Genomic DNA, 25,178 nt, shown 5'->3' on the forward strand with positions numbered 1-25,178 from the left:
TCCTTCGATCAAATCTTCATGTGTACAGGTAATATGGGGAGGGGGGGATTTATTCGATTGAATCCAAAACCTCAAAAATACGAGAAAAACTATTAAACAACTAAGTTACAAGCTCCGTTGCATAAAAATGAATTTGCATATCATTAAAATGTGAAAAAATAGGGATTGTTTGATAAGTGTATAAACACGTATAGAAAATCCAAATATTAAATTTTGAATTTAATATTTATGTACAAAAACACCCAAAACATGACAGGGACTTGGAGTATTTGCTCTCTCTCTCTCTCTCTCTCTCTCTCAATGATCTTCTTCTCCAGGGAGGAGTGAATGACTCTGCACTCTGCATAATGATTCTGCTATCTCTTTGAACACGAAAACGACATTGAACAGTTCTTGAAGCTTGAAATATCAAACGCTTCGATGAACCTCTGATCCGAAACTCGAGCTTTTGCAGCTGCAAACCTCTGGTACTCATCAAAGATTGAGGTCAGGCACCATCTTTGCAATCTTCTTAAGCATCCCACAAGACAGCCCGTCCGGTGCTGCACAACATTAATAACAAAAAACACTCGTTGTTGGAAGATGGAGCCCAAGATTGTTTGAGAAAACGCAAAAGTGGGAAATCATAGAGTACCTTCCCTCGCTTGCAATGGATCAGGAGTGGGTGGTTTCTTACATCTGGCATATACACAGGCAAGCTAGTCGATAAGCAAATCGTAAAACAAACAAGGCGTGTCCTAATATTAAGAACAAAAAAGAGGCTTTAAGTTCAAGGGGGTTAGTGATACCAAGGACAACTCTTAATGCTTCACGAATTGTGTGCTCGGGGATTTTCACGTAAGGTTCCTGTACCGAATATGTTAGCACATGACTGAAAACATCAACTGATATCATTTATAACTAGCTCAAAGCAAAGTCCTAAGTTATAAACATCAGTGAGCTCAGACAAATCCGTCAATAAGTCTTCCAGATTGAAGTTACTGTAAATAGAGAAACAGTTTAAAGCATCTTCGAACACGTGTAGGGTGGTAAGTTGATCAAAAGCAAGATCTGATCATCAGAAGACCGGTATCTGGAAAAGTAAAATACAATCCAATGAAACAGCAGACTGACATTTGGAAAAGTAAAAGACAATCGACGAAAAGTTGAAAACCAAGAATGGCCATTTAAGAGATAACGGCAGAGGACTTATTGGCATATTTTGAATAAGCCAGAGTACAAAGCAAAAGCCAATGAAAATCTAAACTAATTGCTAGCTGACAAAACACAAGGCAACTAAATAGGTAAAGTAAAACAACAAAGCACAGGGAAAGCAAAACAACCTAAGGCTAAAGGTGGACGGCGACTTCAAAATGGAAAATACGTCATTAGCGAGTAATAATCCATATATAAAAATCCAAGTGCTGAGTAGGATTGTCAATATTGTTTGTCTAACCACCCAGCTTTCATGTATTTTTTAGAGCAACAGATAAAGCAAGAATAAATATACAATTCACAGGTGTTGGGGAAGCCAATCAATCACCTAAAATATGTGTAGATGCATATAGTGGTGCTCCAGACTTTTATCTTGCAGTTCCATTCAAGTTTAGTATTCATGCAAGGCAAGCCACAACGATGTGTGAAAGGTTTGGGTCACTGCCACCTTTGGCGTCCCCATTTCATGTTAGTGACCAGTCTCTCTTGCAAAGCTGAGGTTTGGCAGAAAAGGGGCATCATAAATTTATAGTGGGAAAAAAAAATACAATGGGCAAAGGGCTTGCACAAGGACATAGTGGGAGTGGGACACAGCAAGGCCAAAAGCCTCATCCAACTACCACTTGAGCTAATGAAGTGAAGTGATATAGACATGCAATTTGGCATCTCTCTTTCTAAAATGGGTTGATGGTGAAAATTATTTCCGAAATCTATCAACTCAAACCCGAAACTCTTCACTCCGAAACGATTTTCTATCCCATAATATCAACAAAATAATCCTTTTTCCCCAACCCCTCGTATGATTTCTACTAAATTCAGGCTTTTGTCTAAGCAGTTCAAATCTTACCTACGAACATTTGGTACAACAAGCAGACGACCAACGGCCTCCTAATCAACAATGATAATGTCCCTCCTCAACCACCCGCACATACTAGCGGGTGCGGACTTTACATTCTTCATCAGAGAAGGGAACATCCCAATTTGAAAATACACACGATTATAAAGCAATCACTATAATCTTATTCTCCAATCCCAACTTCCAAGCAATCCAAGCATAACCCCAGACACAAATTGCAGAGTAATTATGTCAAGATTAATATAATATCTGCAAAATAAATCCACAAGAAAACGAAACCTGAGAGCCATCGATCCCAAACTGGAAAAGCCTAATCCCATTTGCTCTCAAAAACTCTTTGTTCTCCTCCGGATACGGCTCCGGGCACAAATATCTAACCCAATCAAAACAAGGATCAGTCGAAATTCCCCAAATCTAATCAAACCAAACCAAATTTGAAGATAGATTAATCAACAGAAACAAAGTTCACTGGAATTTGACTCACATGACGGAACGGAGGCCTAGGGATTTCAAGAAGCTGAAATTGGGGGAATGAGGGAAGCCGGACCTAAACACGCCATTGTCGACCATCGCGAAGTTCAGAGGCGGCACGAACGCCTCTCCGCACCTCTCATTCTCGTCTCCGATCTCCGGAGCCTTCGCCACCGGCGACGCCGTGGAGACCTCCTGCTCTCCGCAATCTATTTTCATCGCTGCCTCCTATTTTTTCGCGCCAAATAAAATGTGAAAGCAAAAAGAAGAGAATATTTATTTATTATTTAATTGATTCGGAGGTTCTGTTCGGATGATCAGAGCGAGACGGAGGAGAGAGAGGGATTCTGAGAATCTAAGGGGAGGAGGAGGATCCGTATTTATAGGAAGAGAGAGAGAGAGAGAGAGAGAGAGAGAGAGGAATATTAGGATTGCAAGAGAAAGATCCTGTATGGGATGCGCTGTGGTGGCTGCGTGGGCGGATGATGACCCGTGACTGGGATTAGACTTGATGGAGACATGGAGAGGAGAAAATTTTGCGTACGGCCGATCTTATGCGGCTTTCCTCCCAAATAGTGGGGCCCGAGGTAGGAGTCGGTGATAACCTAGACTTATGGCACGAAACACTACGAGGACGATGTGCTAGCATGAACTAATCGAATGAGGGTAAAATGATTCTCCTTAACCTTATAGTTTTTGCTAGAAATTATATTTTACTGAACAGTGTTAGATTATATTTTATATTATTTTTGGGATCAAAAAATTCAAATATTACCATTTGACAAAAAATCATCTCCAATCGACTAGGTTAAACATAATTTATTATTTTAATTAAATTAATATAATTAATTAAATTAAACTACTATATTGAAATAAAGTTTTCGAACATATTTTGAATGCCACTTGTTTCTAAATGAATAAACTTCCGTATTTTTTATTTTTATATAATCTCAATAATTTTTTTTGTAGGATTTCGATTAACACGTATCGCTAACATGAGTAACTCTCCATATTTCATATCTTTATGTAATTTCAATAATTTTTTTCTAGTGACACGTGTCGCTAAAGTGAGTAACTCTCCAAATTTCTTATCTTTATGTAATCTTAATAATTTTTCGGATAGGATTTCGAGTATCACATGTCGAAATGTAATTGGTTGTGCAAATTTTAGATAGAATTCTTATCTATGTGACACTTATTATCTTCAACTTTCAATGTTGTAGGAATGGTGTAGTTATTTATAGGAAAAAAATTAGAATTTTTTTTTTTAAATTCATCCAAAAAATAAAATTCAAATTCCAACAGTAACCTGACGGTAGCATGACGTTAGTTTGCCATTGCTAGCTGGTGTCATGCTAACGCCAGGTAGCCATTCGCATTCAAATGGGTTGAGCTAGAGAGCTGGCAAAATGTCAAGCTTGACATTCTGGCGCTAGAGGGCTAGCTCGCTAGTTAGAAATGGCCAGCCTGTTGGCTTGATTTGAGGGTTTGGGCCCGATGGGGCCCACAAGTCTTTTGGCCTAGACCTTGGTTGGAGACAGTTTTTGTGTCATTCCGAGCTATTTTTAGCTCTATAACCCTTTGACCGGATCGGTTGAAGATGGCCTCATTATCCAATACAGCTTGGCACCTTGATGTTTACCATACCTTGTTCATTTGCAGAGGCGTTTCGTACTTAATACTTGTTTGTACTGTATCATTAAAATTAAAAGTCTCAAAGTACAAGGAAGTCGCCTTTACTACCTACTGTTATGGCTTTCTTGCTACGCGATCTAGCCATGCCATTTCACTCTAAATTTCTCCTGCACTGTGATAAAGCGAGCACTACACACTCGGCGGCCAATCTTGGCTTCCATGCCGCTCTAAGCATATAGAAGTTGACTACCACTTCATTCGCTTTTCCCTATCTCACTGAGCCGCCTAACCCTAGTAGCTGTCAGTTATTGTATTCTATCATTCCATGCATGGAATGTTCCTTCGCTCCTAGGTACGGTTGTCAAAGAAATTGGAAAGTAGAAACAACCACGTCGTCTTCTTCCTCAATGGAAGAGAAAACTAGAAAAGCAGTCTTCATTCAATAACCAAATACTTCTTCAGTAATTAGATCTATACTATATGATCATTCTTCTGTATACAAATTAATTTCCTTCACCATTCCCTAATTCCTAATTTTCCTGTTCTTCTCTTCTGTCGAGTAACCATCTCTTTGCTGGCATTGTTGCGATGGATGTCTTTATGCAATCCACAATACCTTCACAATCTGTTTGAGGAACAACGCAGGCAGATTCATCTTCTAAGGAGTCTTCTGTGCGTGTGTGAGGAGACAAGAGGTTCCCATGAGTCTGGCAGGCCTTCATCGACTTACAGTGTTCAGCTTCATCGTCTCTTATGTTCAGAAATGTGTCGTACAAATTCTATGAAAAAAGAAACATTATTAAAAGCGCAGTGCAAACTAGGTCATACTATGCGCACAATCATTATGAACTTATTCCCGCTTATGTTAACAGTTATTGTACAAAGCTGAGCGAGACTATTTTAGGACAGGAAACTAACAAGAAGTATAAAAAATGATCAAACTCCTAGCATGTCAATCTATGAGCTGCCATCAAAAAATCAGATCTGAAGACTTACCTATTTTTGGCCTCGGAGAATTGGGAGGTCTTGAAGTTTGAAATTCATATGCATAAAAATCGGGGGGATTGTTAATTCTTCGATTATTACCCTTCAGGACACAAACAAAGACTGAAAAATAGACAAAGCTTACCAAATAAGTACATGTCACCACTAGTGTAGTATTTCACAGCAACCTCAGGAGCAGGCATCTTTTTCAAATCCTCTACAACAGAAGAAAATACCATGTCAAGATAAGTGAATTTGTATTTGAGGTAAGTGTAAGACGGTGCATTGTACAACTGATCAATTAAGATCATCACTTGGATGTTGAATGCTTAGAATATTCGATGTGATCCAACAAACACCTTTTTGTAATTCTTGGTTTTAAGGCATCAAGTCCTGAAAAACTCTAAATCATACCTCCTCGGGCCTTGATAAACTAGTCATAGGTTGAATATGCATGGCTCTCTACACGTTCAGAGAAGTGATCTGCACTAGCATTGAACAAAATAAATAAACACACATTTAAGGATGCAGGATAGTTCTCCGATCACTTATTTCTATAGTGTCATTTGAAGATGAACTTACAAACTTAAACAGAAGACCTCTTAATGCAACTGTTGTTAAATTTAGGAAGGGATTTTAAGAAAACGAAATTCTGACCAAATGTGTCTACTCCTAAAAATGGCTTGATATTGATTTCAATGGACGATTTTCTTCTAAGTTAGTAACCATTAAGGATAATGCAGCAAACACGACACTGGGAGGCAAGAGAGACGATAAAGCAGAGGAATTAGAGTACATTAAAAATTAGAAACTCATACTTACAAGCCATCCTTGGGCTTATATCATAAAATAATAGAAGACTGCAATGTGCTGAGCAAGAAAGCGGTCAAACCACCAAGCATTTCCCCCCAATTCCTGCATTAGATCCATATTCTATTGTTAAATCAAGCAAACCATGTAGATGATATTACAGATAGAAGATCCTTACTTCCATGATAAGCAGATGGTGCATCCCATTCCAGCTCTCAGCAAAATGCACCTTCAGATAATCTGCCCTTCTCCACCAACCAAAACTTTCATACATGTGCAGAACAGACATAAAAGCTGCCACAGATATACCACAAGGACACGACTTATAACTTGCAACTGGGAATCGCAGTTGACAATTAATTGGGAAAAGAAGCACACAAGAACATGTTCCTAAACAGGTTATACGCACAATTTGAGAGAAAAATAAAAGGAACATATAGGCACATCCTTCCATGAAATCATCACTATCATCTTGACCTCCAAAACATGATAATGCAAAGACAGCTCTGTATGTCATATGAATCATAATTCTAACAGAAAATAGGGCCAATTTATGTTGTATGTCAGGACATGCATGATTGGATGTACATTTCTTGACATACAATGCCACCAAATGAATTGATAACTTGTCCTCGCTCATTTCAAGATTTCCTCTTGCTTGAAAAGGAAGTTCTCTGCATCTCATTACACATACTATTTTAGAGAACTGCAGAAAATTCAAAATTATTAATAAACAAAGTTTAGCACTCACCGAAGTAAGGAAACCTTGCAATAGTTTCCAGTACAAAGAACCTTGCACAATCTCGGTCGCAGTACACAGTATCAAGTACCTTTATGACTGTATCCTAGAATGATAGTAGAACGGAATTAAAATCTAAACATCAATAACAACTGCCAGAAACAAAAGCTCATAAGCATAACCCCCAAACAATCAACAAAAATGATTAACATTTCTTTGACAACGACATTGGCAAGCAAAGCAAAACGATTAATTTGACAATGAGTAAAGATTTACCGTAAGGAAGATGTTGAAGGATTGTTCACACTTGAAGACGAACTCTCAGAGAGATTCCCGCTGCTAGCTTTCAATTCATCAAAGGTAGAAGCCTTGAACTCAAGGGACTCCTCCACTACCACCTTCTCTTCATCTTCTTGCAGCATAGTTGCTCGAACTCTACACAATTTTTGTTATCGAGTGAATAAAAAGCCCACAAATTTGAATTTAGAATCCAGTTCACAGATCCCATGAAGCACAGACAACAAAACTTCAGAAATTCATAATATAAAATACCAAAATTAAAGATCCCATTTTTCGACGTTTGAAGTGGTGGTAACATACCTGGAAATGGACGGACGAGCGGAAATGGGATTGTATGGAAAACGATTCCGGGATGAAAAAGCTGAAGTCTTGAAGCTCCTCCTTGCTCTGAGAGACGAAGAAGAAGAAGAAGAGGAGGAGGCGGAGATTGCAAACACCGGCGAAGACAGAGTCGCCGCTGCCATTCTGCGCGGTTGTTGCAGAGAATTCAAACCCAAAAAAAAAAAAAAAAAAATAGAAATCAAAACTGGAATTTGGTATTTCGATTAGTCAGTTGGCGTGAAGAGAAATTGTCAACCGCGGGAGGGAGGGAGTGGAGAAAAATGGCATTTTATTTCATGTTTTGTTGGGGAGTAATTTGTGTCGTCTTGCAAAGTTGTAAATTCGTAAATCCGTAAATTGTACCGGTTTATCATAAATTGGGTAATAAAAAATAATTTTTTTTATTCTAAATTTAAATACAAACAGTATATGATGAAAACTATGTAAGATAACAGTTTGGGTTTTTGCTCGATGCCCTTTAGATGCACGACACGAATTGAGAGGTTATTGTTTTGGTTTTTGGTGTTTTAAGTATCGTGGCTATTTTGATCATCAGGTTCTACTGGACTCTGAGCTTTCGGTCTTTCTTGGTGAGCTTCACAAGCTTAATTTAGTCCCTGGGGCTTGAATTGGACATTTTCACTCTGTGAACAGTAATATTTAGAAAGCTCAAGGAAATACTTACTTAGAAATCACTTTTGCTATTAAGTGTATCGCTATAATCACTTTTATTATAAGCACATCGAAATTTTTATTAAAAGTTAATTTGTTTTCTGAACAAGAATATAAGAATGTTTTTGCAATGTTGTTACTTGTTATCAACATTAATTGCTGGCATCTTTTTTTTGCAGTGGCGTATTAGGAGAACAATATCGCAAGGATGTCAGTTTTTAGGTTCATAGGGGATTGAATGTGGCTTCACTCCATTTTTGCAATCCAAATGACCCTTCTGCTATGGCTGCTAAACAAGACGATATTGAGATTTTGATTCGAGGTCGTCATATATTTTCGAAATTAGGATTCAGTCAATCAGCAGTTATGTTGTTTGCTAGCTTAATAAGCCTAAACACATCACTTCACCTTGTGTTGCTGGTGGAGATGAGCCAAATGTTATAGCCGTAAAGATTAATTGTTAATTAGTGTTAATTGGAGAGTTTAAAGAAAATGAAGAAATACGAAAAGGAAATTCGGAGAAAGGAAGCATTCTATTTGCATAATTGCTTTTTAATACATATTTTGGATGCACTAAAGGTAATCAAACAGTGTTTAATTATTTGATCATCACAGAACATCTGTGTTTTTAGCTGATCCTTCCCCGTCTTATTTATATCATGCAATGCACGCACACCCTTTAGACACGAGGAATTCTGCACATCACAATAGTAATTAAAAACACATTAGCCCATATCAATTTATGAACAACAATCTAGAAAATTGTTATCAACTAGCACTCAAAAACAGTCACCATGCACTTTATTTCTTCTGCTAGGGACGAATGCAAGATGACTTTTTTTAAGTGTCAATAGCAACTCAAATAAATAAAAAATTGAGAGAGAGCTTACGATTCGCAATCAATTTTGGGGTCGAGAGGAACGGGAAGGGACACATGGCAGAAATCAGGAAGCTGCTTGAGTCTGTCAGGGTTGATCAGCATGCCAGCAGCTGCTTTCTTGAAGAATTCACAGAGGTTCCTCCAACACTCTCTGGTGGTAGCCGCAGCATAAACGGTTTGCACACCACTGCAACATGTAATCGGAGGAGTCCCAGGGCCAGACCCGGTCAAGGTTTCCTTACATGGCATCAAATCCATCAAGGCCTGTTGGCATGTGATGTCGCCATGGGCAGGACTTGCATAGTTCAGAACCATAACCATCATCGGCCCGAAAAGGATCACCAATTTCATCTCCATTTTCTTTTGGGACACAAAAACAAGGCAAATATTTGATTATAAATACTATTTAGCTTGGATATGCAGAAGACTTGAAGATTTGAGTGTGACTTGGAGCATGAACTGCATCCTCTTTTTATAGGGAGTCGCAGGCTGCTTTTTAGTGGCTCATTTTACGTGTATAGGTGCAGTCAAGATTTTTTTTCTCCTCCTTAAGAGTTTTTTTTCTTAAACAGCTAGTTTTTACTTAAAAGTGAAAACTATGTCAGACCAAAAGAAAAACAGGTTCAAAACTATGTAAAAACCACAGGCGCCAACTAATGGAGGACATTGCAAATACCATTAATAACCTGTGTTTCTTTTAGGGTTTTGGTTTTTCATAATATCGTGCTTCTTATTTACCGCATTTCTAACAATTCGAAAATGCATGGGAGCTCTTAGCTAGCTCTGTTGAGCATTCATTTTTGGATATGAAGTCTCAAACCCTTGTTCAAGAACAATTCAGAAATGAATAAAAATAACAAAAATTGAAATTCTAAATTTTTATTACCGAAAAATACTTGCAATACAAAACAAAATAACAGAAATAAATACAGGAATTAAAATGGTACTAACTTGATTTACACAGATAGAGGCTAGCGCAAAAGCTATGTCCTTCGAACAGTATTTCCGTCCCACTCTTGTGCTCGTGGTTCTATGACGTCTGCTCGACCAGGATACAACTATCTAATTCTAGAACCCTGGATTATAGAATTATGGCGAATTGTTTTGTGTGTTTACTCTCTGTAAGGTTTTGTAAGGGAGAGATAGAAAGAAAAAAGATGATATGATGAAACTAAGAGTCTTCAGTTATATAAACTATTTCTTAGCTTTTCAAATAGCTTTGGAATGTATCTGAAACCACACAACTGTCAACTCTCTCTGATTAATTTTAACTTCTTAGGAGGCCAAGGCCATTGTCTTGATTAACTAATATCATAATATTGATATTATATTAATACTATGGTATAATTTTTACAAGTCGAATTCCACACAATTAGTGGGACAAACCTCAATTCTCATTTCAAATGGTCCAATACCTAATCACTAGTAAAGGTGGCTAACCTAATATAAAGACCTCTAGGGAACTTGAGTTCCCCGATGTGGGACTAAAGGAGCTCAAAACTCCAACAACCCTAGATATCACTTGTGTAAAACAATTCGAAAAAGGCAAAACTAAAGCAAATAAAAGTTGCACAAACAACTAATAAAAATCTCCACAATGAACGAAATCTAGCAAAATCCGTATGTAGATGGATAGTGTAATTATAATTTAATTCTTTATTTTTTAAGTTTAATTTTGGGGTTCAAAAGATTTTTCATGTGGATTGTGGAGTTTGAATTGGGGGTCATTTTCGAAAAAATTATATAAACAAAACAACAACTAGTTTTCCAGTTGAGAGAGCGTTATATGATCTGTGGCAGCTGGTTTTTAATTTTATGGAGAAGAATCGTTTTATTTGCTGGTAAAACGCTTTATAGGCCAGAAATATAAAAGAAAACTGATCAAGTGAAAGCATGCTTGTATTTCAGTAAAATCCAAAGCTAATTAAGCCGTTCAGGATTAAAACGCAGATCTAATCTTCTACTGCTCAATGGAACTCGTGAGTTCCTTGTGTTTGTTTGCATAACCACGTGTTTGAACCAGTGCATGCATTGTATATTCAATCAGTACTCCAAAACAAAAACTGCACCCGAATGCATGCCTGATGTACTATTTGAATCCAATTCTCAGGATGTAATTAGTCGGCAAAGAATTGTTGAAAATTTGATTTTTTGCTAACAAAGAAGAAAAACCAACTCGAACAATCCCGGGTTCGTTTGTCTTCCTCCTTAAAAACCCTAGCTAGCTAACACCTAACTCAGAGTCCGTACTACATATGTAGGTCAAGTTTATGAATTATGAGTTATGACGGAGACTATATCATTATACATAAGATTACACTAACATTGTATATTATTATTAAGAGTGTCTCCCTATGGGGAGGGGTCGGTGACCTAACTCTTTATAAGCCCTGTAAAATTTTATAACTTAGTTTACAATGTGAGACAACACTTTACATTGTTAAACGCCTTGTTACGTGTACATATGATGACACTCATGTCAAATAAGTGAACAACATTTATTGGGCAATGACATAGAGCATATGTTGTTGTTGGGCTTCAAAAAATGACCAACGTGCTATGATATATACTATGGAGAAAGTTAATATTCTATATATATAGCCAGAAAAAATTAGAGCAATGGTCCTTAAATTTTGGTACAGTTGAAGCTTTGGTCGTAAAATTAATAATTTGTGGGTATTGATTAATCTTTGAAATTATTATAATGTGGAGCAATTAATTAAAGGTTGGGTGGTCAAGGTCGGAATTAATATTTAAAGGCTTGGTGGGTAATGTTGATTATGATGGCTGATTTTCAGGAAATGCAAAAACTTAAGACTTGAGTATGGCTTGGACCATGAATTGCATGCTGTTATAGGAAAGTTGCAAGCATTTTTTTGGTAGCTCATTTAATTTGGAGTTTTTTATTTTTTATTTTTTAAGAGAAGTACGATATTCATTGCAGTGAAATCAGAACACATACAAACTGAGGATAGTGTGCATAATGGACCTCGATAAATTTTGCCGGAGCTTTCAACCCGATCGAAGGAAAAAGAGTGTCCTGCATGATATAAATGATCTATCCTCAAATGACTATACATAAACAAATTACGAACTATCTTCAAACAAAATATTCCTAAGCAAATTTGTTTTTACTTAAATTAAAAACTATATGACCAAAAATGTGTAAAACAATAGGCGCCAACTAAGAGAGGTGCTAAAAAAATTTGAGGTTCCATCATAAAATTAATTGATAATATGAGGAGTAGTCCAATTACTTATAAGTACATGCAAGGTGCAATGTCTATAATTTCTCCGATATTGGCGAGCCCTATGGCCCTCATTTGGTTGGAGATGGCCTATTGAAGGATCCAGAAGGCCAGAGGGCCGAAAAACGCTCGAAAACCGTCTCCAACCGAGGGTTAGGCCAGAAGACTCGTGGGCCCACAGAATCTGAAAAGGTCAAAGGGCTAACTGGCTGGCCACTTTCAACCAGGGCGCTGGCTAGCCCAATTTCATTTTTTTTTTTTTTTTTTTTTTTTTTTTATGGTCCCAACCCACCTTTTGTTTTTATGCCCAGCAGCCTTTTTTTTTTTGGACTTTTTTTTTATGTCTAATTTTTTCCTACACATTTCTCACATATTTTTCACTATTCCATACTATCTTACCTCATTTTATTTCAATTCTTCACATTCCATACTATAGCCCTTTGGCCCTTTGTTGAAGACGGTTTTTTTGTGACAAGGCTAAAACAAGTCATGTGACCCTTTGGCCCTCGGTTGGAGATGGTAAGGAATATGGCATTGCACTGTTCATTAAAATATTAATATCTTGGAGGGCTAGAGGGCTAAAACAAGCCCTCTGGCCAGCCCTCGGTTAGAGATGGCCTTATAAGCACACACAAAGTCCCTTTTTTCCATGACGTGGGATTAATACTCTCACAGGTGTAAATATTTTTAATAGGGTAATGCCATGAAGAACAACTTTTTAACTCAAATTTTACAAACCATATGACATGATTGTTAATAATTTGATTATTACTTAACTGTTAATTAACGTGCTTATTTCATAATGCTAGATAGACTAACTTTTTAGACCACATTTGCAAACCATATGATATGTCACAAAGGGAAAATAAGCAAGTTTTTTCTTTTTTTTCTTTTTTTTTTCTTTTCAATTCCGGTTTTTGGGTATATAATTTTTCTTATTTTGTTATTCTTTACAATATAATATTCATGTTCATAATGTACTCTATTTGTTTCATTTCCCCATGAAAAAATATCATTACACAAATATATATTAATGAAATGAAAAAACATCTATGGAATGATGGTTAGTGTCATTCACACTCATTTTTACTTCTGATACATTCTTGTTAATTTTTTGTCTTTGATATTCTTCAATTCGTTCGATCTAACCACTGAAAATTAATAGGGGTATATGAGAAGTAAAAATAGTTGTGTGGATAACACTTTCCAAGATGATAATGTTTAACTTGTGTGAAAATTCCAACATTGAAGAGAAGATGCGCACGAGGACGCGCAAAACCTTCACTTTCATCGGAACCATGGCATATGCTTGTTCTCTTGTTCTCTTGTTCTTGTTTGTTTTGTTTTTTCAAATTTTCACCAATAGGAGGTTTTTTTAAGAAAAACTTGAACTTATAGTAAGCTAGCAAACAAATTAATACACTCTTGGTCAAGCGTTTGAAATGGTTTAGACGCTTAGAAAGCCTTGTAGCCATCGGATGGACAATTTCCTAAGGCACGTCCATGTCCCCAACCTTTCTTGGTGCTCGAATCCCATACGGAATATTTTTTTTTTCTGAAAACAAGGAATCGGATATCAATCGGCCTCCTTCTTTAAGTTTCGTCATCCCCTTCACTTGTTCTCGTTCGTCTTTAAGGACTTATTTCTGCAATACTTTATCCACCCAATATTATGGCCGTAAGTCATTTTCTGTTTTTAGTATTGAAGTTCTTAGTGTATGTTATGCTTTTTTCAGTATTAGAATTTGACTTATAGCCACTAACTGTGTTTTTTCATTTTTTGAAGAAACTGATTATGATTTATTTCACACACACACACACACACACATACATATATTATGATTTTAGGGCATATATACTCTCTGGGTTTGTGATGATTGGTAAATTATTTCATTTTCTTAAGGCATATCAATGTTTTATTTGATTAATTCATACCGTAATGACGGATTTGAAGCGATAAATGTAGATGTTTGTCTTCGTTGATTGGAGTTCTGCTCTCCTAAGGTTCTCATTTTGAAGATCTGACGTGACATCGTCTTTGTCGTCAGTCTTTAATCATTATGTCGTTGATATTAATCGATATGTCTTTGATATTAAGTTTTAGTTAGCTCATCAATTAAGTTTTTTTTTTTTTTTAATTTTTTTATTATCATTTTAGTCAAGTTCCTTTTCTTTGCGTGGGAATAATATGAAACCTTACCTACAATCGAATTGTTATTTGTATATTATTAACTTTGTTGAAAACAAAGAAACCTTCTTAATTAAAAAGATTATTTTGTTGCAGAAAAAATCCCATGTCCCAAAATTTGGGGACTGGGACAGTGATGAAAGTATATCATACACTGCATGTTTTGAGACCGCTCAAAAAAATGAAGGGAAAGGAAATCCAAATGACCCCGAAGACAATCCAGAGGCCTTCAAAGGCATGCTCAAGTCCTCCGCCGCACAACCTCCTAACAGCGCCACGAGTTCGAGCAGCAAGCCACGAATCTCAAGCGAAAATGTACGCCAAACTGAGGGAGACACTAGCCACGGTGCGCTCCGGCCAAATGGCGTTGTGCATGAGCGTAGGGTTTCTGGAGGGAGCTTTAAGAGTTACAGATCGGAGTCTGGTAGCGAAAGGAGCAACTCCGATTATTATCTCATGCAGCAACAACCGAGACACCGCCGTGCGAGGTCGGAAAGAAAGAGCAGATTGGCTTCATCAGGGAGTGGTCGCAGTCATAGCATTCGTAGTCATAGCATTTCCAATTCTCCGAGCAAGCCTAAAAGTACTAACAGTAGTACTCATCAGTCTAGTAATCTTAGTCAACACGATACTGTAAGTTATCCTTCTTCATGTTTCTGTCTAATTATAGCATAGATCTGAATTATTTCCCTTTCCTCCCTTTTTATTTGAACGCTGAAGATTAAACCACATTATCATCTTATTTTACCTTTTCTGTAGAGAGAAAGAAGAAAAGGAAACTGAGAGAGGAGGGGAGGGATGGGAGATTTTTCAGTGTGCGGTGTTACGGCTCGATACACTAAGTGTCATTATACAATTGGTTAGAAACTTGGGAAAAAAAAAAATCAATCAATTGTACTATGACACTTGGTGTACTGAGTCATGTTTCCAGTACATTGAAAGAAAATTCAACAAGGGAAATAATCCAAGTCCTTATAGCATAAGGTTTATTAACAATGAAAAGAAATGAAAGTGTAACAATTCCGTTAACGTCATAATAGTGTATATCTATTTATTGATAGTGTTCTTTAATTCATAAAATAACAAATCTCAGATCTACTCATATTATAACACATAAAGTGTGATCGTCACATTAAAAAAAATATTTGAACATAGAATTCATTGCTCAAGTGTGCAAAATTTGTACTGTGACAGCATACTAGAGTATCTTCAATACCCAAATTTGGGGATTGGGATGACAAGGACCCCAAATCTGGTGAAGGTTTTACTTACATATTTGAAAAAGTGAAAGAAGAAAAGAAAATTGCATTAGAGTTCCCAGTTGTGCCTCAACAACCAAGCAACAATCTCAACAGTGCGAACAAACGTGAAAAATCTCCGTCCAAATCAAAGGTAATTTTGCGGCCAAACCGAGTTTTGTGATTATATATTCTCGATATTCTAAAATATCTTCGACGAATTAGTTCTGATATATAAATTTTTGTGTTCTTGTGTAGAGATGGTGCTGCATATTTTGAACCGAAAGACAGTGAGATGGATAGTATTTCACATGTTTAATATTTATGTAAACAAAGGATTTCTTGCATTTTATTTTGTTAATGGAAGTATATTTGAATTTTTATTTTAACAAACGATATTATATATGTTAAAGGAGTAGAGGGGTAGGTTAAGCCTCACAATAGATTAGTTATAATAATATGGTTCAAATTCACTTTTTGGTGAGAATCGAACTAAGACCTCTCATTTACAAGTGAAAAGAAATATTTAAATTCAGTTTGTTGACATTGCTATTCAAGTTCTTTCTTTTTGAAGTGAAAACAAATAACTTTTGAATTTGAATAAATTTTTTCAGTGTACTGGTAACACAATCCGGCACACCAATTGTGACATCCCACATCGCCCAGGAGAGTGATCCTTACATGTATATTCCAATCCCTACCTAGCACGAGGCTTTTTGGGAGCTCACTGGCTTCGGGTTCCATGGAACTCCAAAGTTAAGCGAGTAGCGCGCGAGAGCATTCCCAGGATGGGTGACCCATCGGGAAGTTCTCGTGTGAGTTCCCAAAAACAAAACCGTGAGGGCGTGGTGGGGGCCCAAAGCAGACAATATAGTGCTACGGTGGTGGAGCGGGCCCGGGAAGTGGTCCCGCCCGGGCCGAGATGTGACACCAATTATCATAATACAAGTAGTTAATTTTTTTTATATAAATATTTAACTACTTATATTATGACATTTAAATGTTCTTGATCGTGTTTATAGCACACTATAAACATTTCATTAGAATTTAGCTGGTGCTCGAAAAGGAATGTTAAGGAGATTCTCTCAAAATTGGATTCTCCATAGATCTCTGCCAACTCATATTTGGGATAGTAATAATGTGGTTCAAATTCTCTTTTGATGAAAATCGAATCTAAGACCTCATTTACAAACACAATCTTTCACAATATTGATACAAAAATTACTATTAAACTATAAGTAACATAAAATTCATGAAAAATCTTACTTCACGTGATCTCTTAAGCATTTTTCGATGCTTGGTTTAAAGTTCAAAACTTCAAAATTATGTTATCGTTATCGTTACCCAAACAAATATTATAGGGTAAAAGAGTGCAGATTTGTGCGCCTAATGTGGCAGCAGCGGAGGCCTCTACGATTTTACTTGGTTGTGATCTGGCCAGTTCGTTGGGGTTGGATAGAATTATTGTGGAGTATGATTCCAAGGAGAATATCTATAACTTAGTAAATGCTTCTTCTTCGGGCAGCTGGGAGGCTTTCCCCATTCTTTCTAAAGCTTTGCGTCTAAGGGGTTCCTTTCAGGATTGTCGCTGGTCTTGGGTTCCGAGATCGGCCAACGCGGCGGCGCATCGGTTGGCGTCGAGGAGTAATCCGGAGATGTGCGATTTAACTTGGGTTAATCACCTTCCTTCTTCGCTGGTCCATGTTTTGAACAAGGATGGGTTACCCTGTCCCCATTAATTTTTGGTTTGGTAGGGGAGGGGGTGACACCTTTGCACCTGGTGCTGCGTCGTTTGCTTTTTTACCCTCCTCCTCTGCTTGTTGCTTGTTGTTTTCTTTGTTGCTTGCCTCTTGTGGGCTTCTGTGTTCGTGTGGCTTCGGCCCTGGTTCAATGGTATCGAGTTCTTCAAAAAAAAAAAAAAAAACAAATATTATAGCAAGTCTGAATTCCCTGAGGAAGCGCCCACATATTATGCTGTGCTCTATTACTGCAACGGCCCGATTGAAACCGGTTGATCCCCACGGGGGTCCGCTTTCAACATCCGACCATCAAGCATGATTTTCGCATGGCCCAACTGTTAAAATTCATTCAAAATCGATCCGTGAGTATTATATTTTGATAATATTTTTTTACTTAGAAGTAAGATGTTTTAAATTTGAATTTTGTAAATAACAAATTTGATACCAAATTAGATTATTTACTATGTGACTTAGCCGAACGATTTTATTCCTAATGTGAAAATATTGATGTAATAAAAAAAAATAAATAAATAAAATAAAACAAGTCATTCAAAATCATCCGTAACGTTCCACAGCGACGCTGGCCCCATACAATTCCAATGCGATGCCGTTTCACGTTGCCTTGGAATAAAACCCAAGCGCCAAATGCTGTTACAAAAGCAGAGAAAGTTCACTCTCACAATCTCACTCTCTCTCTGTTTTTCAAATTTCTGAGTTAAGTTCCTCCTGTTCTCGTTCGAATGGAGATTGGATCGGGTCGGACCGGTGTGTGCCCAAAAGAGCATCAGAAGATTTACCAGGAGTGGTTCAACTTGGTTGATTCAGGTAAAAAATGGTGTCCTCTTTTAGCTTTCGCAATTTTTAATCAAATGTTGGTTTTGAACTTTTGATATATTGCCTGTTGATTGTGTTGTTCTGGTTGTTTAATTAGATGGTGATGGCCAAATTACCGGAAACGAAGCCACTAAGTTCTTCGCCGTGTCGAAGCTTTCTCGAGAAGAACTCAAGCCGGTTTTCATTCAGTTGTGATAGCAGCCTAATAAGTTTCTTTGTTTTCGGGATTGCTTTTGTATAAATCACTTTTGCTCATAAGTGCATTTGGTAAAAATACTGTGAAATCATTGTTAAAAGTCCAAGTACTTATTTGAAAGCACGTTACAGTTGCTCAGAAGCAGTTCTAAATTTTGTGCCAGTCATTGTCAAAAGTGATTTTCGTTACTGCAATGCAGGTTCTGCATGATTTTTGGATATATTTCTTTCTTAGTGTATGTTGTATTAGGCGATTGAAAATTGCCATAAAATCTTTCCCTCATTTGTGGTTGAATTTGATAGATGATTTCTTTAGCACAAGACCATGAATTAACCCCCGACATCCTCAAAACTACAGGCAAGAAAGTTTGTTTAATATCGTATTTTCTGTTTTTGTAAATGTGGAAGAATCCAACATATACATTTTATCTAGGTCTCATTCGATTTGTTCGTCAAGTTATTCACGTTCAATTGCAGTTGATTGGGAAAACATTAAACCTCCAGTTATAGAAGGTTTGGATGATTTGGTAGCTGTGAGTATCTTCCCCTTCCCTCCCTTTTGACTTTATAACATACATTGTGACTTTCACTTATTATTTTCTCGATTCTGTACTAACAAAAACTAAGAGTTTAACAACATATGGAGTTGAAGTAAACGGTTAGAAAATGCATCCAACTTTTTTGGGAATATACTTGTTATAATCTTGTACTGAAGTCTTCGTTGGAAATGATGTAGGAACCGCTCAATTTCAACCATCAGTTCTGCGGTTTGGTTCAAAATCAGCAAAGAAAGTAAGATCAGATGTCCATTGTGCCATTGACTATTGCTGTATTTTTATACTTGTCGTTCGTTTTTTCATGAGTTAAACAATCTCCTTAACAAGTTTCTTTACTTATTCGATTGAAACATTTTATCATTTTTGTCACCTATAATCAACTTGTTTTTACATATTAATGGAGGGATGTCTTCTCTTTCCTTATTGCCTGACTATTTAAAACGTTTTTCTTCAGCTCCCCCTTAATGCTGTGACATCTATTGTTCATGGCTTGAAGAGAATGTACAATGAGAAACTACAGCCCTTGGAACTTCCATATCGTTTCAACGATTTTGCATCTCCATCATTGGTGAGTGGATTTCTATATGTTTGGATGTATATCCTTCAAAGTGTGTTGGGGAATCAAATATCCTTTTGCTCTTCTTTGCACTGTTTCGTTCAGATACTACATTTGCTAAACCTATGGCTGATTTATTTCTTTGCAGACTAGTAGTTATTTTGATTCTAAACCCATGGTCATGCTTTTGGGTCAGTATTCAACTGGGAAAACAACATTTATTAAACATTTGTTACGATGCAACTATCCAGGTTGGTTAAGTTATCTCTATTTTATTTTTGAAATGATTAATTGACAACCTCAGCGTTGAAGGGTTTAACATTCGCTTGTTGGAACAGGAGCTCACATTGGACCAGAACCTACTACAGATAGATTCGTTGTAGTGATGGTATAATTGCTAATCACCCGGTCTACTTCTAAAAGTTTATCATTTTTCTTTATACTCTCTGAGGTTTATTGTTAAATGTTTTTGGTAATTCTAATTGTTGACCGTAATTTGTTCTCAGTCTGGACCTGATGAGAGGAGTATTCCCGGAAATACTATAGTTGTTCATGCAGACATGCCTTTCAGTGGTCTAACAACTTTTGGAGGTGCATTTTTGTCAAAATTTGAGTGTTCACAAATGCCACATCCAGTGAGTTTTGAAATTTTTGTAATCTTCTATTTATATAGCATTTCTGCTGATTTTGTCACCATAATCTTCCTCTTGGATTGTGTTAATCTTCCTTTTCTATGGTTATAGTTGCTAGATGAAATTACATTTGTAGACACCCCTGGAGTTCTATCTGGAGAACGGCAAACAACAAATTTTGAACATGGTTATCCTAGCTTTGCAGTTTCTGTTAGATTTTTATTTCGAGGAAGACCTGTTGCTGCTGCCGTGGTACTGATCACATATAGTAGATTTTATTTGACATGTTGCTTGCATGATTGCATGATATGTTAAGATGTCTATTTGATTTTCTAGTACTTCCCTTCACATGTGGGCCTCATTATTAGAGTCAAAAGTGTCTTCAACTTACATTGCAAGGTTGCAATGCGATGATTTGAGCTCAGGATCTCTTATTCTGTTACCATGATAAATATTATTTATTTACCATTATTTTCAAAAGCTCGAACTGATAGGATGTGGACCAAAAATCTTCTTATACTATAACGTCTATGACTGACATAGTGGAAATTAACATGTTGGTTTTCTGTTTATATTTTCAGATAGAGTTCGTTGGGGGCCCTATGTGTTGGAATACCTGCATTTTTTCTGCTAGTGCTGTTATGGAAGTTCTGCTTAAATAGTTTCCTTAGCCTTAATTGATTTTCTCAGTGTACTATTGATGTTGAGCTCGATCGATAATCTGTGTTATGATAGGAGGGGGAGCATTTTGTAATGGCCAAAGAATTCACGTGAGCCAAGCTGATGAGGTTAGTATTTCTTTTATCAGAAGAAAAAGAATTTTGAAATCTATAACTATGTCGAATCATGGTACTTTCGGCCGATGACTAAGTCCGATCTTATTGGATGTTAGAAGTTTGCAAAGGTATATTGATTAACACTTATTGCTATTCCCTTGTACTAGAATGCAATAAACAAAAGTACAAAACCATAACGTACCTTAGGCTGTGATTATCCTTACCTATTTTCTTCAGAAATTCCAACCACCACCAGAATTAATGTTAGGCATAAAGGTAGCAAGTTAGAAACTAGAAAAGGTATTAGAGAGAAGGATGAGCTATCTCGTGTATTGCTTACTGTGTAAAGGAGAAACCAAATTTTTATTTATTTAGGCTCGTACTCTTCCATATTTCAGGTGGGACGATCTCTTCTTGTTACTGGATTTGGTTATGAACAAGATGACGTATGGATCACCAACATAGAGTTATTTAAAGAGTTCACCGACATCAGCAGGGTAATAACCTTTCGTTTTAGTTCTAAGCAATTTTATTTGAGCTTTAGCTTTAGGATTAATTAACTTCCTATTCCCTCTCTCTCTCTCTCTCTCTTCATGTTTATGACTTTAACTCTTTTTCCCCCCTTGGTTTTATCCCTACATCGTAATGTTTAGGGTGTGAGAAGGCTCAGTGCAGCTGCGGTAGACATGTGCCATGTAGCTCTTCGGATTGTAGAAGCCCACACTGGGAATATCGACTAAAGCCATGGGATACGGCAGCTGGTGTTTTGGTAATGTTTTGTCTTCTCATAAATGCATTTGTTTGGTGTTTGTGGAATAGTAATATTTGGAAGTCTATTGTTATAACACTCAATTGAATACCTTCTTGTTCTGGGTTTGTGGAAACATAATACATCGGCAGAGATTTTTGTTTTCTATCTCTCAATTTTAGTTTTTTTTTCCTTTCCCTAAAGCAATTTGGTCTGATTTTTTATTTGCATTATATGACATATTGTTCTGGTTTTTCTTTTCGATTTTGTTTTTACTTTGTTACGAGAGCCTAAATAATCATTGATACTTTCTTATACATGGGTTATTTCTTTTTATTTTTTCTAGTTGAATACCTGGAAAGAGTTGTGATAACTCAAAGTATACATCGGAAATCGAGCACATAACAAAATAATGTATCAATTGACAGTTTGGTTCCGGTATGAACAATTTACGCTTGGAGAATATACATATAATAGACTTTCTGTCATTAGACATATCCTTTACGTTTTTATGGCAAGTGTTTGGAAGTGTTGCTTCGGACAATCTCTTGTGACAAGATGCTTAAACTGATGCATGAAAATTATAGTTCACTTTTCTCTCTGCAGAATCGTGGCATCCAGAAGTGTGATTTCAAGTATTCATAGAATTTGTTATTGCAATTTTGAGCAGATAGTTGAAGAGGCAGGTGGAAAGGTTACGTGCATGGATGGCGGAAAATTTTCTGTATTTGATAGATCTATCTTGGTATCCAACTGTGTGCTGCATGGCAAGGTTAGTCTTCCAGAATCTAATTGCAAAACCTTACGTGTTAAGATCAAACCACGGTTATAGAATGCAAGATCTTAACGTTTCATTGCCTTTCTGTTACTACCACTAATCTTGTTTACTAGTTGTATAACCATTTACGAAGAGTCAAAGGCCAATTCAGTTTCCCTAACTTGATGTATATTTCTACTCATGAAGTGGCAAGCTTTCCTTTCCCCTTCCATATTTTTCCTCCAATTTTTGTGTTAGGGTAGGTCGGGGGGAGGTGAGTAGAGCAGATGTTTACTGTAAGTCCATAACAGAGCTCTTAGTGGTGCTATAGTTTCCTGTAAAAGACGCCGATAGATTGTAATCATATTAAATGCACTAGTGGTTTTAAAGAAATAATTCTAGAATTTAATTTTTGTAAAATGCAGCTCTTAGAGAGGGTTGCACCTGCAACAGAGAAATTGAAGAGCAAAGGAACCGATTTTTCATCATGGTACAAGCCCGAAGATTACACAACAGACATTTGATGTGCCTGACAGTTCATTTTTTTCTTTTTCCCAATCGTGCTGAGAAGATATCTTCCACAGGAAGGTGGTCTCTCATTGTTTCATTGGTGACTTTCGCTGTAAAGTGCATTTCAAGCGCGTGATATGTCTGTTATATCTCAGCACGTCTTCCTTTCCTGATATGAATTTTGCTTTAGGGGTTTTTGTACAGCATAGCATGTTTTCCTATGTTGCTTTAGGCAAGTGGAATAGCTGTGAATTGCTGTAATTCAGAAATAATCATCGATAACGATCATGGATCGATCTTTATCATCAAGAATTGGTCCTATGTGAAATCACTACTCTCTCTTCACTGAAGCAGAAAGAAAAATGTGAATTTGGGCACTAGTTAAAAGTGTATCATCCCTTCATTATTATTCTGTTCCGATCATTTCTTACATACGCACTCGTCTTATTTCTGCTTTAATAAAATAAAAATCAGAACGTTATTTCTCTGCTCGTAATGGAAGCTGCTGGGTGCTCTGCAACTTAGGTTGTAGGACGAATGGCGACACCCTTGATAACAAGCCCTGTCTTCAGTCTCCCAGGTTGACGGAGCATAAAATCCATCTTGCCAGATTGCCCAGGTGTAAATTCGTCAACTCGTATATAACTCCAATCTTCCCTTGATATCTGCTTCAGATTTTTTTTATTGATATTCAGGCCCCTCATCGTGTTCTGAGGGAGAGTGAGGCTGAAGTCGACGTTATCTTCCCATCCGGAGCTTGGTTCCTTCATCTTGATCACATATGAAACTTCATACTTAGTATCGGGTGTCAGGTATCCGGTCTCAAAAAACCCGTGCACTTCTAGCCAATATGCACGTAACAGTTCAGCAACCTCAACGGAGACATCGCTGCAGTTAAACCCTAAGTTAGGACCGATTACTATATAGCAGTAAGCAATATCAATTGTGATATACGGATTCAAGTTTTCGGTACCTGTTGTTTGCTCTCTCGGTGTACCAGCGCCACTGACGTCTGTTTCCACTCCAAGCGATTCTGAGAGCTCTTGCATACACCATAAAACAGTTCTTGCCCTTTTCATCAACCCAATACCTATGCTAATAATAGTCCAGAAAATAATGGGATAAACATGATTGTTGTGTTTCAAGTTGTGTTAAGAGTTCATCTTTTAATATATTTAAAAGGCAATGATTTTCGCACAACCGTTTTCTTCTGTTGCACGCCCTGTTTATTTCTACCCTTTAATTGAATCTCCTTTTGTTTATACAAATATTCAAATGCAATAAACAAACACTTGTGTCCAGACGCAGAAAACGAGTGTGCTAAACTTCAGTGACGTTTCTGAAGCATTTTGATAATTTCACACAAAAAACTGAGAAACAAAGAGTGGGAAATTCTTTTTAAAATTGTCAAAAAGTTAAATGCATGGATTTCACCTTTTTCTGTTGGTCGAAAATTCCTGTTTCTCCGAGCTCCGAATGGAATTTTTCAGGTGAGGACGTGTCGATACGTGCGTTAAATTCTCTTAGAATGTCTTGATACTTGTGTGGGAACGACGTCTTTGCTGCCTGATCCATCTCTTCGTGCAGTTCTTCAATCATGTTTTCACTATATATACGCAGGAAGACAGGCCTAAGCCAGTCATTTCCAAAAGTCCCCGCAACATGCGGATAAGGATAAGAAAGATGCCTTGCGTTCCGAACCTTTTATTCTTTGAAATGTAGATATCAAACATGAATTCCTTTTATTTTACTTTGGAATTTCGACCATGTGGGAAAGCCCTAGATTGGAAAGCAATTTTGAAAAAGCCTTTTATTCCATATGCTAAAGCTTTTGTTTGTTGATCGTGTATATTGCACTATGCAAAAGAATAGCATTCATTCTCAGATAATGCAGAAGAAAGATGCATTGCGTTGCAAACCTTTTATTCTTTAAAATGTAGATATCAAGCATGAATTCCTTTTATTTTACTTTGGAATTTCAACCATGTGGGAAAGCACTAGATTGGAAAGCACTTTCGAAAAAGCCTTTTATTCCATATGCTAAAGCTTTTGTTTATTGATCGTATATATTCCATTATACAAAAGAATAACATTCATTCTCAGATAATGCAGAAGAAATATACCTTGCGTTGCAAACCTTTTATTCTTTTAAATGTAGATATCAAGCATGAATTCCTTTTATTTTACTTTGAAATTTCGACCATGTGGGAAATCACTAGATTGGAAAACACCTTTGAAAAAGCCTTTTATTCCATATGCTAAAGTTTTTGTTTGTTGATTGTATATATTCCATTATGCAGAAGAATAGTTTTCATTCTCAGATAATGCATCATATCTC

General features: G+C 36.8%; 3 protein-coding genes and 2 pseudogenes across 3 annotated transcripts; 1 reads left to right on the top strand and 4 right to left on the bottom strand.

The window, feature by feature from the left end:
- Positions 1 to 117: 117 nt before the first annotated feature.
- Positions 118 to 3,066, bottom strand: LOC103946642 (tyrosine-protein phosphatase DSP1-like). Its single transcript, XM_009357426.3, has 5 exons — positions 2,535 to 3,066; positions 2,330 to 2,423; positions 789 to 846; positions 635 to 678; positions 118 to 542 (listed from the first exon to the last, which is right to left on the bottom strand). Exons 1-5 carry the CDS (start codon positions 2,738 to 2,740, stop codon positions 357 to 359), a joined length of 588 nt encoding a protein of 195 aa, XP_009355701.1. The 5' UTR covers positions 2,741 to 3,066; the 3' UTR covers positions 118 to 356.
- Positions 3,067 to 4,211: 1,145 nt separating this feature from the next.
- On the bottom strand, positions 4,212 to 7,782 carry LOC103946574 (annotated as a pseudogene).
- A 714-nt stretch (positions 7,783 to 8,496) lies between these two features.
- Positions 8,497 to 9,287, bottom strand: LOC103943881 (non-specific lipid-transfer protein 8-like). Its single transcript, XM_009354250.2, has 2 exons — positions 8,873 to 9,287; positions 8,497 to 8,677 (listed from the first exon to the last, which is right to left on the bottom strand). Exons 1-2 carry the CDS (start codon positions 9,217 to 9,219, stop codon positions 8,662 to 8,664), a joined length of 363 nt encoding a protein of 120 aa, XP_009352525.1. The 5' UTR covers positions 9,220 to 9,287; the 3' UTR covers positions 8,497 to 8,661.
- Positions 9,288 to 20,700: 11,413 nt separating this feature from the next.
- Positions 20,701 to 23,437, top strand: LOC125476389 (annotated as a pseudogene).
- LOC103946488 (protein PHLOEM PROTEIN 2-LIKE A1) lies at positions 23,219 to 24,491 on the bottom strand. The gene is made up of 3 exons (XM_018647245.2): positions 24,275 to 24,491; positions 23,814 to 23,935; positions 23,219 to 23,728 (listed from the first exon to the last, which is right to left on the bottom strand). Exons 1-3 carry the CDS (start codon positions 24,437 to 24,439, stop codon positions 23,362 to 23,364), a joined length of 654 nt encoding a protein of 217 aa, XP_018502761.2. The 5' UTR covers positions 24,440 to 24,491; the 3' UTR covers positions 23,219 to 23,361.
- Positions 24,492 to 25,178: the final 687 nt, after the last annotated feature.

The sequence above is a fragment of a genome, unplaced genomic scaffold, assembly GCF_019419815.1.
Source record: "Pyrus x bretschneideri cultivar Hongxiangsu unplaced genomic scaffold, Pyrus_bretschneideri_v1 Contig19, whole genome shotgun sequence".
In the NCBI taxonomy this organism is placed as follows: Eukaryota; Viridiplantae; Streptophyta; class Magnoliopsida; order Rosales; family Rosaceae; genus Pyrus; species Pyrus x bretschneideri.